Genomic DNA, 15,140 nt, shown 5'->3' with positions numbered 1-15,140 from the left:
TCATTAAGCCATGTAAACCCCAAGCTTCATCAATGTGAGTATATAAATTATGGGAAAATATGGTTTAAGAAATACAGGAGTAAATTTTCTCAGAACATACAGGTATTGCATAAGGAATCTCTGCATACTCATCCTAATGGTTAAGGTAGTCCAACAATGTGGGCCCTAACTATATTTTAATTAGGTCTGCATGGTTTCAGTGCCTGCTTTATGAGGCCAAAGTTGAAATTTACTTAGAGATGTTGCAATTGCTAAAATAGTTCTGTACAAATAGCCAACACATCGAGTAATGGAAAAGTTTGCTATAGGCTTATCTGCAGCTCATTCAAGGTAAAAGGCCAAAGGCCATGCTCACTTCTGCATAGCACAGTGTTGCCACAGCAAGCAATCCCAGGCAACCGCTTTCACAATACGCTTTCCAATATTTTCTGACTAGTGGGGTCGAACTGAGCTAGTTTTACTTCCAAACATATGCCAACATGTGCCAGTCTAACCTACTTACAATTATATTTTACAATTTGAGACATTTCATGAAAAAACTTATTTTAAGTCAAAATCATTCTGGCATAATTTATAGCAAGTCACTATTTTTAAAGCCTCTTCAGTGCTGTGCAAGCACTGAAAGACACTCCACTTAAATGAAGAAGCTAAGTGGTCCTGAAAAGTTCTGAAAGGTTTTTTTCTGAAGAAGCCACAGGATAACTGCCAAGAACATTATTACTCCTATTTGAATATGATTAATGAGTAAATAGCTTAAATTTGACTTGGTATATGATTCTAGAGGTGTCCAATAATGTATTTGTGGTACTGTTACAGCTGATAAATATTTAACATTACATAGTCATATTTTTTAATGGTTTTGGAGCTCCTGAACTACAGCAAGTAGTAATTTCCAGAATGTGAATTAAGCCTAATCTTGGACTGCATTTTGATAATAATAATAATAAAAAATTAAGTTTCATGGCAAAAGAACCACTGTTTTTTTTTAAGTTGGGTCTGTGAACACATATAAAAGATCTAATAAAAAATTCTGAAATAAAAAAAAATTAATATCAAGCAGTTTAAAATTTCAATAAGTGCTAACATTTGCTAATATCATTTAATATAGTCAAACATTGATACTAGTTTTACTGGTTTCTGTTATACAAAGACTATTTATCGCCATTGTGGAGGTTTGTTTAGGAATAATGTACCTTTTTGTTGTTGTTGTTGTTATTTTAACCATGGAGGTGCTTTCCTGTTTAAATTTCCACTTCAGCCAGTATTAATGTAAATAAGTGAGTAGGTAGTGGCTGTTGCCATAGCAGACTCTAGGCATGGCATGAAAGCATAAAACCATGAACAAATGAGAGGTGTTTGTTCATTACGATATTGAGAGAACCACAAAATAATGGTGATTCTTCAGTGGAATCTTTGCCAATTGATATATCAGTCAGACCTTTTCACTTTTATTTAATGACTGATCACAAGCCGAGACTTCTTTGGAAAGTCTAAGGTGGTTGAAAGGACTTCTGCTGGTACAGGCTGAGAGCAGAGGCCTGGCCCCTTGGAATCTGTTATCTCCTCCTTCAGCCAAATGCACTCATTGACAGATAATTACACCTCACAGGCATGCATGTATGCCTAGGCACTATGTTTGCCAGTAGGAATGCTGCCTGACAGCCAGAGCCACCTTAGCCACAGCATGAAATCCACACCCATAAATTGTACAAACTAGTCGTGATGTTTGGAAGTTTGGAAATAAGCCAGTTCAAAAACCTTCTTAAGTGTCTAAATATGCAAGAGCATATTTAAAAGGGGACGTGTAGATGTCACTCGTTTACACTTTGATTTAGTGACCCATCAGGATGCAAAGCTGTCAACACCAGGCTTAGGTAGAGAATCCTGACCTTTGATCTTTTCCTCAGAAACAGAGGCCAGCAATAGCTTTCGGGATACACAAAGAGGATTATTTTTCATACAGGCATGAACAGGGACAGAGAATGGGTTAATCTTGGCTGAGATTCAATGTACTGCATTACTTCTTATAGGAGATTGAAGACCAGTATGAAAGCCATCATACTTTTTAACCAGTATGAAAGCCATCAGATTCTTTTTAAGTATCAGGCTTTTATAATATATTTATAATATAGGCCTAAATCATGCAATGAACTGTATTTAGTAACTTCCAAACTTTCGAAATGTTGTGACTTAGCAATTGAGGTCTTCTCTAAGCAACCATAAAAATATTTAAAGACAAGAATAACTGATAGCCACAAGGCAGGGTACGTCTATAAGACAATAGGCAAGTGAATTTTTATATTATTGCAGTTTAGGAGAACTGTGGTAGTCAATCAAATCAAGACCTCATATGACGGCCAAAAACATTTAGCTGAGTCAAGATGGTGGTGCACTGTTACAGTGTGCAGCATTGCTTACACAAACATGATCTTCAAGGAAGAGTTATAAGGAAACCTTAACTGCAAGCTCATCACAAAGCCAGATAAGTTTTACAAAGAAGTGGCATGGACTGGGGAAGTCAAACTAGAACTCACTGGCCAGAATTAGCAAATGTACATTTGGAGAAACCATGGAATTTCATTTCATGAAGTTGACACTTTGTCAACTGTGACGTATGGGGGTGGATCTATCATTTTGTGGGGCTGTGTTGCTGCCAGTGCCATTAGCGATTAGTGATATTGCATGGGTAGAGGGAAAAGTGGATTCCCCAAATAAAAACAGCAAATCCTAGATACGAATGTATGCCATTTAATATTTGTAGCTAATTGTCAGACCCTTAGTTTTCTGATTATAGAAAATGTGTGAATAGACCTTAAACAAGACAAGACAAAACTGGAAGTCTTCTGCACATGAAGAGTGGAAAATAATTACAACTAGAAGAACTGAAAGAACTTAGTGTCCACATAGGCAATATATAAAAACTAGTGTGAGATTTGTGACTGTTTTTACAGTACATCAAACATTTCTGTTTGTAAAGGACAAAACTATGCTATGTGCCCAAAAATGTAAAAGAGAAAAACTATAGGTAAACATCAGAAGATGCCAAGCCTTACGTAGCTATTACAGCTATACATTGGTAAATAAGGATGACAGCTAAGACCCTTAGCTTGATATACCTCTAATATAGCTTACAGCAGCAGAGACGGTGATCTTTGAGAAGCTGATGAAGTTTGTAGTTGGAACGCAATAACGATGCAGGACAACCTGATAGGCCTCAGTCTTGTAAACATTAGTACTTGGTTACAGCTGGCAATAAAGCTGTGGATGTCGACAGCTGAGCGCCCGCAAAATTGTGCTCGAGCATGCAGCGGAACCAGCCTACACAGAGCTAGCTGTGACGCCTCCAGGGGACCATCAATTGTGGTGTGTCACCAGAGGCTGATCCGCTTTCCTAAAGCGAGCAGTATGGATTTAGGGACTAGCTGCCGGTAGCAGCTGAATCACTGAGATGCAGTACATAAAGCGAGGGCACATTAGAAACCTGATGCAACTGGTCCATGTCGTGCCCTACAAACCAAAAACCCTCACTGGTATCAGATTCCTAGCTGACCCAAAAGACATAAATAAGACAAAGCAATAAATAGAATGAGACTAATTTGCTGGTGAGGGTGACCCTTTAAAACAGTGGAGTTTAAAACTTGCCACTCTGGGATTTAAGCCAGAGTTTTAAGGACAAAACCTTTTGCAGTAAGAGTTCTAGATACTACAAATAGAAGTTATTTGGCTGGTAACCAGAGCCTGCATTGTTGCTATAATGAAGGATTCCTTAAAGTCTGGAATTACTTTTCATATTAAGTATATGTTTTATTAAACACATTGATTCTAAATAAATTACATTGTACAACAACAACAACAATACTACTACTACTACTACTAATAATAATAATACTAATAATAGACAGAACAGATAATATAATAACCATAACCTTATGGAGGCACTATCAATGGCATCAACATCAAGAAACCATTGACTGAGCTACAAACAACCATTTAAGCTATAGTTTCTTTACCATGGTTCCAGAAACATCAATCATCTTCAATAAAGAACGCTTGGAAAACCATTTTTTAAGACTGAAGGGCAAAGAAAGTCAGTGGACTAGTTGACATGGCTTGTATTTTCCAAATTCCAGAAGCCAGTGAGGAACACCTAAAAATACCCTGGAATTCTACTGTATGTTTACCCTGAGATTCTGAGTATCTGTGCTGCTGCCGGCTCTCGAGTCATGGAATGTTGCCTCAACTCGGAGATGTGTTTCGGACATTTTCTGCGCAGCAGTGCACCATGGTCTGGCAACAGTTTAACAAGACGCAAACGACACTAATTACACATCCGTTACCCTCCAACACCCAAAAGAGCTGAGAGTGCACACAGTAAACGCTGGTGAACTGATTAATGAAGTGTTTGTGGTTAACGTTGGATGGCTCACCTGCTAAAGTGTAATCCATGTCAAAACCGAAGCACTTGATCTTCTCCATAGCCAAACTCCTGTTCACAAATACTCTGAAATGAAAGCAGAAAAAAGGGGTTTTGTTATTTTACATACAAATAAAGTAGCTGAAAGGTTGCATCAACTAGGCTTCACTTATATCTACTGTTAAGTAAATATATTTTTTCATTTATACAACACTGTCAGGGTGAAAATAACTCCCTACGGTGGGTGAAAATCCCACAATTCCCACAATTATCTGATCATTGGTGCTTCTGATCTAAATCCCTCCATAAAACACATCATCTTTTCCTCTAAAAAAAAAAAAAAATTAATCCGCCCAGCATCCAAAGACTCTCAAAGTTGATCTTAGATGTCATGTAAAGCATACAAGCTTGATCCTGAGCCCTCTGTGATGGATCTGGTCTTCAGAAGGCCTTAAATCTGGCCTAATACACTCTTTAAAATAGAACCACCAAGAAGGGATTCCTAAGAGAGATAACAAGCAAAAAACACTTTTGCTTCACTGAATCCTTGAAAGGACAGATCTTCAAAAAATAATTTTAGTAAATGTGGTGTGTGGAGTGAGAGGAACCTTTTTAACATACAAAGAACTTCCATAATGTAAAATTTGATAATTCGATAAGAACTTAAAAAATGCAATCCACAAAAAGAAGGAACCTTTACTTTTACCAGGGTAACAGGAACAACAACTTCAATCTTACAATTCACGTGATGTTGTCGTGATACCCTTATTCTAATTTTGATGGCAATGCTGTAGCATCACAGTTCTTAATATCTGAAAAAGTAAGAACACTCAATTTTAAGCAAGTATTTGTAGTTAGATTCCATAATGTATGTATAACAAATAATTATGTGGAAATAAAAGTAAACTCAATTTATATTTGGTCTTTAATCTACGATCACCAGGACCTTGGTCAGTACTGTTAGCCTCTAGAAATATTTTCCACTAGGCCTCTGATATCTGTACTTCGGTTGGGCGGTCTCCAGATTATTCACACTGTGTCAAAATATTACCACAGTATGCAGTATTACCAAGGAGGAGTAGCGTAAGCTGGGTAAGTACAGCAGATCTCATCCTGCGTCATTTGAAAAAAAAACAAAAACAAATACAACGTTCAGTTTGCTCGCAGGGTCACAGATGAACTGAACACTGTGCACAATTTTAAATAAATAATTCAGTAAATCTTAAACCGTCAGTCTGACAATTATCTACAAATATTAAACTGCTCTGAATCAGGAGAGAGAAGATGGTTCGCATTAGCTTAGTTAGCATGATAGAATTCTATTCACAACCTTTAGGCACATTTAGCAGACTGGTTCATCCAGGTTTGCTTGCTGTCCCTTTCATTCGAATAACACTTGTAACTAAGGTGAGCCTGATTCAGCATTTTTAGAGCGTACCATTACTCATTAGTGAGGTACCACAGCACCCCCAACCTGTGACCATCTTAAATTTACATACATAAATGAGCTAGATACTAGGCAGAAATTTGACACTTCAGACATGTCTTAATTTTTTTTAAATACTGAGGTATACGGCATTCCTTTATACTGCCCAACCCTAACCTGTACTCACAATAACTGATAAAATTCTGGCCCCTTAATTAACAAAACCGTAATCTATTAATTTGCAAGTAACATACTATTGTATCAAAGAACATTCCACAAAACTGGGAAATACTGACAGCCACGAAAATGTTACTACAAATTTACATTTAGTGTCAATTTAAATGTAAAGTAAAAGTTGTAGTAAAAATACATTTACCATTAACCCCTAAAAGCAGCACAGTTTATTACACAGTAACTACAGGGAGTTCTGTACAAACTGGTGGGGCTTCTTTGGTAATAGAAGATTGTAATAACACTTTCGGCTCGCTGGCTGTTTAAGGGGTTTAAAAACAGTTAAGGGAAAACAAAAATACACTCAGTTTAGACTTCAGTAGGATCTGAAATTATTAAACAAATATATATTAAACAAAACGTTTTATTTGCAAATCACACAGTGTTATTAGAGGACTGGTGACGACTGTTAGGTAAACACCCCCAAAAAAAGAACCACTGCTTCTAGTTTGCAAAGCAGACCAACAGTTAAATTAACAGCAACAATTATGGGGAAACCCTTCGCTTTCACAGCCCACAATCGCTTTGGACAGCACCCGAACCAGTTCTGTTGTGTTTGTTAAGCTACTGTGTTTCAATCCTACCTTGTAGCGCCACACTGCACCGTCTCCCATGGTTCGCTTTGGCACGTAGGACACGTACGACGCATTCTGAGTGTGAATGTCACTGCTGCAGCAAGACTGTAAATCCAAACTACCTGTCCACACCGTTACCCTCCTGTTGGCTGACAACAATGGCCCACTCTGTTTGCTTCCTTGCCATTCAGTTTCTGACTTGTTGCAAAAATGATTGTGCCAGTTCTGTGGCATTCTCTGTTGTTAGGTCTGTTGTTGAGTTGGGGGCTGTTTGCTTCCCCTCAAAGACATCTAGAACAATCAAACAGGGCAGGAAGAACTGGGCAGCACGCAGCCTCAGACAACAGTGAGCACTGGGGGCAGCGTCTGGCTGATAAACAAGTGCACCAACAAGTGCTTACAGATCAACGCTCATCAATTTCAGATGAGCTTCAAAACATGCGAAAAATGTCAAACCAACAAGCCAACGTTTCATTCCCTCAGTCTCGAGGCTGAGTACTTGTAGTGTACAAGTGCATCACTTGTAATTATCAGGGGATCACCCAGATGCAGGCCTGTTATCATCTGTGCACTTTACGCCCTCACACTCCATTGAGATTGAGAGGTCAATGCATTTGATCTGCGGTTACTGTATCACACCACTGCGTTCCACAGGGTTGACCCAGTGGCAGGGAATAGTGTATCACACAGCAGATTACAGAGTCACCTTTGGACCTCATATCGACAGTACGGTCAGAGGTATCCCTGTATGACGCTCACGTTTCAGCTTATCTTATGTCATTAAGAGCGCATGGGGCAGGCAAAAAAGAAGATATGGCTTAGAATTTGGCAACACTAATGGGTTTGTAACTACATCATACATGGTCACTACTGCTATTGCGTTCCAACCACACTACATTATAATTAGGGGCAGGGGTGAACAAAATGACAGCTTCATGAAAAGTTTTTCTTTAAAATTACCATCAGTGCTAGCTTAAAGGAGCCTGAGAATGGAAAGCTACATTTATCTCAGCATAGTTGAATAATGAGAGATTGGGACAATCGGGACATTGAAGTGGCAGACTGTGAACATTGAACACTGTGAAACGGGCCAATTCCAATTCGTACATTCCCCACTAGCGAAAGCTTAGAGGCTTTATAAGGCTAAACACAACGGCTACTTCTGGAAATATATAAGCAGGGATAAAAAGCCTGAAAGCTAACGCTAGACAACTGTAGAACTGCATGAAGGCGCCTCTGGTAGAGGCTAAAAGCTAACGCTAGACGACCAAAGCAGACACCGATGCTGTTTTCAGGAGTGAAGGGGCCTCATGTGCAGCTAAAAGCTAACACTAGCTGACTGAAGCAGACAGCAATGCTATTTTCAGGCATGAGGGTGCCTCTGGAATGGCTAAAAGCTAATGCTAGCTGACCAAAAGAGACACCAATAAGGTTATCCGGCTCACAGGTGCCTCTAGACTGGCTAAAAGCTAATGCTAGTGGATCAAAGCAGACATAGAGGCTGTTATGTGGTGCTAAAGCCTCTGGAGCAGCTTAAAACTAATGCCAGCCAACTGAAGTGAACAGATGCTATTGTCTGGTACAAGGTCGCCTCTGAAAGAGCGAAAGTTAATGCTAGCTGACAAAAGCAGACAGCAGTGCTATTTTCAGGCATTAGGGTGCCTCTGGAATGTCTAAAAGCTAATGCTAGCCGACCAAAGTAGACACCAATACAGCTATCCAGCTCGCAGGTGCCTATGGACAGGCTAAAAGCTAATGCATTAGCAGACAGAGATGTTGTTTTATGCGTGTAAGCATCTAGAACCTGATAAGATTAAAGGTCTACACTAGGCCGACCGGCTACGATTTCTTCAGCTTGCTAACCATGCAGTGTGCTGACTGGACACTGAGAGGACCCAGACAAAGAACAGCAACACTAGCCGTTTGTATAATTAAAAAAATATGTTTGTTTTTTTATTTGTTCTTATTACAGATCTAAGCTTCACTATGCTAGGCTAGGCTATACAGCTTTGTCCTGTCTTGGTGACATAAACCAGCCAAGAAACAGGAAGAGGGATTCTGAGGCAAAATAACTGAGTTATAGTTGGGGGAGTAAAGGGTCACAAACTTACTATTTTAAGAGCAAGCTAAAATACTCAATGCATTATTTGGCATCTTTAAAGAGATCTGAATAAATGCATGTTTAATTAACAACTGATTTGGCTGGGATTTCAAAGTGATGTAGCCAACATTTAGCATGAACATGGGGTGACAGTAACTTGCTGGCTGATGTAAATTACGTGATCTCATGTAAAATCGTTGTGTCTGAAATGAGACCCTTGTAACCAAGTCAGCATGGATTCAGAAATGAATATCAAAAATACAGAAACAGCTGAATAAGGGAACTAAAGGTTCTGATATAAAAACTGCACCCTGAACTTCCCAACATGTCAGCAGTGTACCTGTCAGAATAGCTGGTGGTGCCTTCCTGCAAACCAGTGTACTGTTACACACTGCTAACAGTAAAGAGCATCTGTCTGACACCTGTGTAAATATTTAATTAGAAAAGGAAACTCATCAGTAGCCGTATGGACAAACGTACTGGGACACCTGTTCATTTCTTGTCTCTTCTAAAATCAAGGGTTTTACAAGAGTTTATCCTTCGTTTACTGGAGTAGCTGTCTCTACTGTGCAGGGAAAAAAGGCTTTCTACTAGATTATGGAGGAGCATAGCTCTGAGGATTTGATTGCATTCAGCAACAAGAACATTCCACCTCAACTCATCCCACAAGTATTGGATGGAGCACCAATCATCATTCCAGAGAGTCCACTTCCACTGCTCCACAGCTCAATGCTGGGGGGCTTTATACACCTCTAAGTCAGGCCTAGCATTAGGTGACACGGTGCCAACAGATTCATGTGTATCTGCTCCAGAGATACAATATTTCTCTACAGGGACTAGACAATTTATGTGAATTCATTTGTACATCTTTGTCAGCAATGGGTGCATTCATTAGAAGGGGTGTCCACAAACATTTGGACATATAGTGTACTTAACAAGTAGTGACTGGGTGGTTAGTGGTTTTAATGACATACTACGGTACAAAGCCCATGAAAGCCCAAGTAATAATTCTGTTAACCACATACAATTTCACGGTGGAAATAAACAGGCTACTGCTATAGTATGCCTTCAACGTAGTACATTTTTGATGGTATAAATACAGTTATTATTTTATGATTTTAAAATGTAATAAAATGTCAGTACAATATCAGTTATGAAAAGAAATCAAAGTGTGTTGATGCTTCTTAACCATGGTTAAAACTATGTGCTGATTTTTTGAAGAGTAACATCTTACACTGATTTCTCTGACAATATGATCCATAATCTGTTATATTATATTATATTATATTATACGCTTGCATATCATCCGCCTCTACACTAATACAAACAAACCAGCTGAATGTGTCCAGCTGAATTAACATCATGCTGACTTTAGTGACACCTCCACTGGCTCCATGTGGCCAACAGATATACCAGAAGCATTGCAACAGCATTGGTTTTATATAAATGGTCATTACATGATACCTACATGATAGAATTGGGGCAAATCCCTACACTCCTGTTCCTCTCTACCTCTCTTCAGTGAGGTTAAACATTTGCATTGAGTCCCCAGGGTAAACGCGTGCAAGTTACAGGTCCCACCAGGCCGGCTTTCCACCCTACAGTTTATCCAGCGTGGCTGGAGAGGTTGTCCTATAATTAGACATCTTTAGTGTCTATTTTAGCTTTGCAGTGGTAATTTACAAAATCACTGAGCTGCCAAAACAGTGTTCACTTGTTTTCTTTTACGGTCATGAAGCAGACAGTTTACATTTATGACTCAACATGTTGCACGCAAAGACTGAGACTGAGGGCCTTATGTACAAAGCTTTTTGCAGCAGCTGACTTCAGGTGCAAATCGAAGGTATCCGGCACATTATAAATATGTATATTATTTAAATCTGTCAGATGTTCAAAATGTATTGATGAATGGACCGATAGAAATGCTAAAAAGGTGTTTTGCATGATTTCAGTGACTAGCAATGGACAGTTTTCCTTGGATTATTCTCCACATTGTAAAAAAAAAAAAAAAAAAAGGCATATTGTCGGAGGACCTTCTTCAAGTTATAAATCATCATTTAAACCATAAACAAATCATCTGTGATGAATAACAAATTGTTCATCATGTTTATGTATTATTACTATGCCCAAGAAACTCCTAGAAGAGACCTAGCAACATTCCTACAGTGTGACATTTATTATGAAAGCAATGATTTATTAATATGCAATTTCATGAAAATTGCATACATTTCTGACTCCCCCTTTTTTAATTTTGTCAATTATATTATTCTACTATACAATAAGTTTAAACAAACCTATTAGGCAGGTAAATTGAGAAAAAAGAAGTAGAGATTTATTAATCTGATCCATCAGCTATGGATTAAGGACTGAACCAGACATATTTTAATAGGTCGGTCATTCTAAGCCGGATCCAGGTGATGTCCTTTGTTTTTACCACTGTGTTCTAGCAGAGAGCTCTTGTAACACTTTGGAATAATTACAATTCTTGTTGTAAGTCTAAAAACAACGTTAGGCAAGGCTAGGTTAGGCTCGGCAGTAAGCTTCTGTGGGCAGTCAGTGTGTTGTTTATTCTGAGCCAAAATAACAGGGTTGTTAAAGGGATTGTAAAACAGCTGATAATTTTTTTTTTACCCAAACCGAAGTCACATACTTACTTATTATACCTAAAAACAACTTACAATACTGATTAGTGACTTATAAAATACTAATAACCTTAACATAATGTGTTAACTGAATGCATTTGAGCCTATTTCCCTCCATTCCTTCAAATTCAGATGCATTGTGACTGGATACTACTGCTGCTCCAAGGTACAGTTTGCTCTGTGCTGCGCCTGTGCTCGTACATTACATCTTATCCTGAGTGTGTTTCTTAAAAAAGGGGGTAAACTTAACTGTAACTGCATTCAAGTTTCCAAAGACATTTAAACTGTAATGAAGATGGGTCCACATTACTGAATATCTTACTTTTTGATATAGAAAATGCTGCAAACACAAAAACCTACACAAACTTTAGAAGTGTACCTCAGGACAAACAGAACAAGACAAATACAGGACATGGCCCCTTTAAAACGAGTGGCTGACGCACAGCCCTGTGCTCTGAGGCCTTCAGTCAACAAGAAAGTTCTATTTCAGACACTGAAACGGTACTCCTACTGTTGGACAAATGACAAAAGTCATCCTGCTTTAAACCTGGCTGACAGATTGACAGATCACATCTTCATTAACAAGCTTGGAACAGAAGCATAGTTAAACTGTGCTTGTTATATAATTTATATCTAATAAATCCCAACCCCTTTCCATGAAATCTGAGTCTGCCCTTGTGTAAGATCCAACTACATAAATTCTCTCCATTCACTCATTCAGAACAGCTCTGGACCGCTCGCTGCTGGAGGGTCATTATAGGATCTGAAGTGGTCCTCTACAGGAATATATACACTAGATGACTTATAGAGTGCTAATGGTTTGTGCTTGATCCAAAGCTTGTGCCCAGCTACTCTGTGAATGGGGGGAAGAATTTGCATAGTTCAGTTGTTTTATCGAATTTTCCCCTTTTTCTCCCAGTTTGGTACTGCGCATTAACCCACCCTTTTGTAACTACACCAAACACTAGCAATGCTCCAGATATTAGGAGGATAAGGACACAAGTCTCCTCCGATACATGTAAAGCCAGCCACCGGCTATTTTCAAACTGCCCCGATGCAGCAATGCCAGGCATACAACACGCTCAGAGGAAGGCAAGGTCCCCATCTCCATCCTTAAAGTTTATACCCAGTGGTTGATCTTTATACACAGCACTGAATAAATGCTTTCATCTATGCAGAACGCAATGTTTATCTATATTTTTGCCATTTTTCACTTGGCATATTGTGAATCTAGTGGTTGTTCTTTATATTGTGTAAAAAATTCATGTGTGATGGATTAATAGAAATGCTCCTGAATGACTTGGAATAAAATAATTTTACACTGACTTCTAATGAAAGTTTTTTATCTCCTGTAAAGTCACTATTTAGGAAATTCACAGGTTTTTGCATGACAGTGACTAAAGGATTGTTTAAAGCAACGCCACCGAAAAATGTGCCTCATTCATCAACCATTCCTAAGTAAAAATGTCGAAGAACATTTTTAAGAACAGGGCTGTGAACAATTTTGTGATTTAAAAATATCATCTTGAATCTGATCTGGACTCTTGTTAGGACTTTTCTCAAAAACTAATTGAAGAAAGTTCTTACCTACTGGATACTGGAGAATGAGGTCCATCAACTTCGGGTTCCCTAAAGAATCTTTCAACTTACAATCCGTCTGAGAGTATGAGGAACCGTTTAAAAGATTAAAGAAACTCTACATAATGTAAAGGCTCAAAGGGGTTTCCTGAACTGTACATCTGAGAAAATATTGTATAAAAGGTATGGCGTAATCCTATTTAAATTAAGATCTGAAAGTATTAAAAGTTAAACAATTGTTTACAATGACATACTGTTGAAAACGCACTGAAGTTTAAAGTAGTCTAAGGATAGTCTTGCAGCACTATTCGCAAATCCAGCAGCAGATTTATTTGACACGGTTCAGGGACTTGACTGAGAGATCTGATAAATCTGTACTTGTTTGAGTGTAACATCTGGAGCTGTTTTGGCATTCTGGTTTGGGACAAGATAGGACAACGCTCAACCGCTTTCAACCAGTGTTGTATTGAAAGGCAGCCAAATGACATTTGCATTGCATGGCAAACCTGCCATGTTTGACTGTCAACCATACCTATGATATGCCTCGCGTCTGTACTTCTTCATAGCCAACCCGTCCATATTCGCTGGGAGGTCTGCATAATCCTGAAGTCGGTCGCTCCATGATGTAGTCATCTTTAAGTCCCTTGGCCTAAAAATTCAATCTGAAGGGGAGAAAAAACAAGATTAATATTGTGAAGGTCCACATTTGCCAGCTTCTAGCTGTAGGTTCATATACAGCTCTGATGGGAAGAGTAACTGCAAGGGACCATATTCCCTCTTTGAGAGGGGAACCAAACCAGAAGCTCAATCCAACTCAATACAATTACTTTGAAGTCACAAGAGTCTGGTTTCTGACAGACTTCAGAAGATCAATCCATCAGCCACCCCTCTTAGCTGTGGGCCATTTTTTAACTCGATTCAATGATTAAATTACTGCACAAAGGAGGGATGAATAAACACTGACTGACGTGTTTATCTAAATGATTTAAATGAAAAGTGGGGGGCCTTGAAGTGTTGAACAAGCCCGGCCTTGTTGAACTGACACAGAGTGAAACTCAGCAATGATGATTAGACCTTAACTGAATCGTATACTAAGGCTTTTCAAGCGAAACCACATTCAGATTTTGTCTGGTCTCCAAAGTGAGTTTCCAATTATATTCGGCCAGTTTGGTAGCCCTGGGCTTGGAATGCCTTTGTGTCTAAGCTTCCTTAAAGTCAGGGTTGAATCAGCAGACTAAACTAGGCAACCAATCGCACTTTAAGTTATCTGCTAATGAGATACCAAAATTAAATGCAATATTTTCTATTTATATCATTGAATCATATTTGATTAATAGAGTTAATAAGGCCATTTGCCCTGAGTGCTGCTATTATATGCTCAAAGAAGGCTTACACTCATGATATAGCCTGTCTGATTGGGATATTTTGTTCAGTTCTGCCTCAAAATCCATACTTTGTTACACCCAAAGGTTAATTACTCAGTAACTACATGGAAAACAATGACAAATGGCCAGGTTTCTCTAAAGTCATAGGAGTGAAGAATTCAATTCAATTACCAGCAGTTCCATGGAGTTTAAAAGGTTACAATCACTCCAAATGGACCCTACGCAGTAAGTGTAAGGCACACACCATGCCTCTTATTTATTTCACTTTACGTATCTTGGTCGGTGCTTTCAAAACAATTTAAAGCCCCCAGCAAAACTGCAGTTAGCTTCTAATTATCGATCAATACCACTAAAGTTAAAAATCAATACTGTTCTGCCACACTACCGCCAGCATACCGGCCCAGAAGACACACTGCCCAACAGGATACAATGCTCCTGCCTCCTTTACAAATTCAGGTAAACTAACCCGCAACTAAAAGGAAGTCCATTTACTTCCCAAACTACTGAAGCAAGAGGGCTAGTTGGCACTGCGACTGCCTGAGTCAGCATTTTCTTGGAACCCGTAACTCATGACAGCTGACTTGTGCAAACAAGCTGGAGGCCTGAGGGCTAAAGGACAGATCTTCTCTCAACAGCTTCATGGCTCCAAGCTTGAACACAGAGGAAAAACTCAGAGGCAAGGCCGTTTTAAAGGGACTCTGCACAGTGATGACATCATTTCGCAGATCGGAGTGGATGAACCTCCACAGTGAAGGGCTGTTTTTTCAAGAGGGTGGACAGTCTTGTTG

The 15,140-nt window shown here is 39.0% G+C and overlaps 1 protein-coding gene across 2 annotated transcripts in view; it reads right to left on the bottom strand.

The window, feature by feature from the left end:
• nt5c2b (5'-nucleotidase, cytosolic IIb) overlaps positions 1-15,140 on the bottom strand; it is a 42,497-nt gene that overhangs the window by 18,848 nt on the left and 8,509 nt on the right. For both annotated transcript variants that reach the window (XM_072657906.1, XM_072657907.1), the window contains exons 3-4: positions 13,500-13,629; positions 4,428-4,501 (exon numbers count right to left, since the gene is read on the bottom strand). In XM_072657906.1, coding sequence (XP_072514007.1) covers positions 4,428-4,501; positions 13,500-13,600 — 175 coding nt within the window. In that variant the 5' untranslated portion in view covers positions 13,601-13,629. The remainder of the gene's footprint in view (positions 1-4,427; positions 4,502-13,499; positions 13,630-15,140) is intronic.

The sequence above is a fragment of the Salminus brasiliensis genome, chromosome 15, assembly GCF_030463535.1.
Source record: "Salminus brasiliensis chromosome 15, fSalBra1.hap2, whole genome shotgun sequence".
Classification (NCBI taxonomy): domain Eukaryota; kingdom Metazoa; phylum Chordata; class Actinopteri; order Characiformes; family Bryconidae; genus Salminus; species Salminus brasiliensis.
The sequence above is the reverse complement of the archived record's forward strand: the minus strand, read 5'-3'. Positions and strand labels throughout refer to the sequence as shown.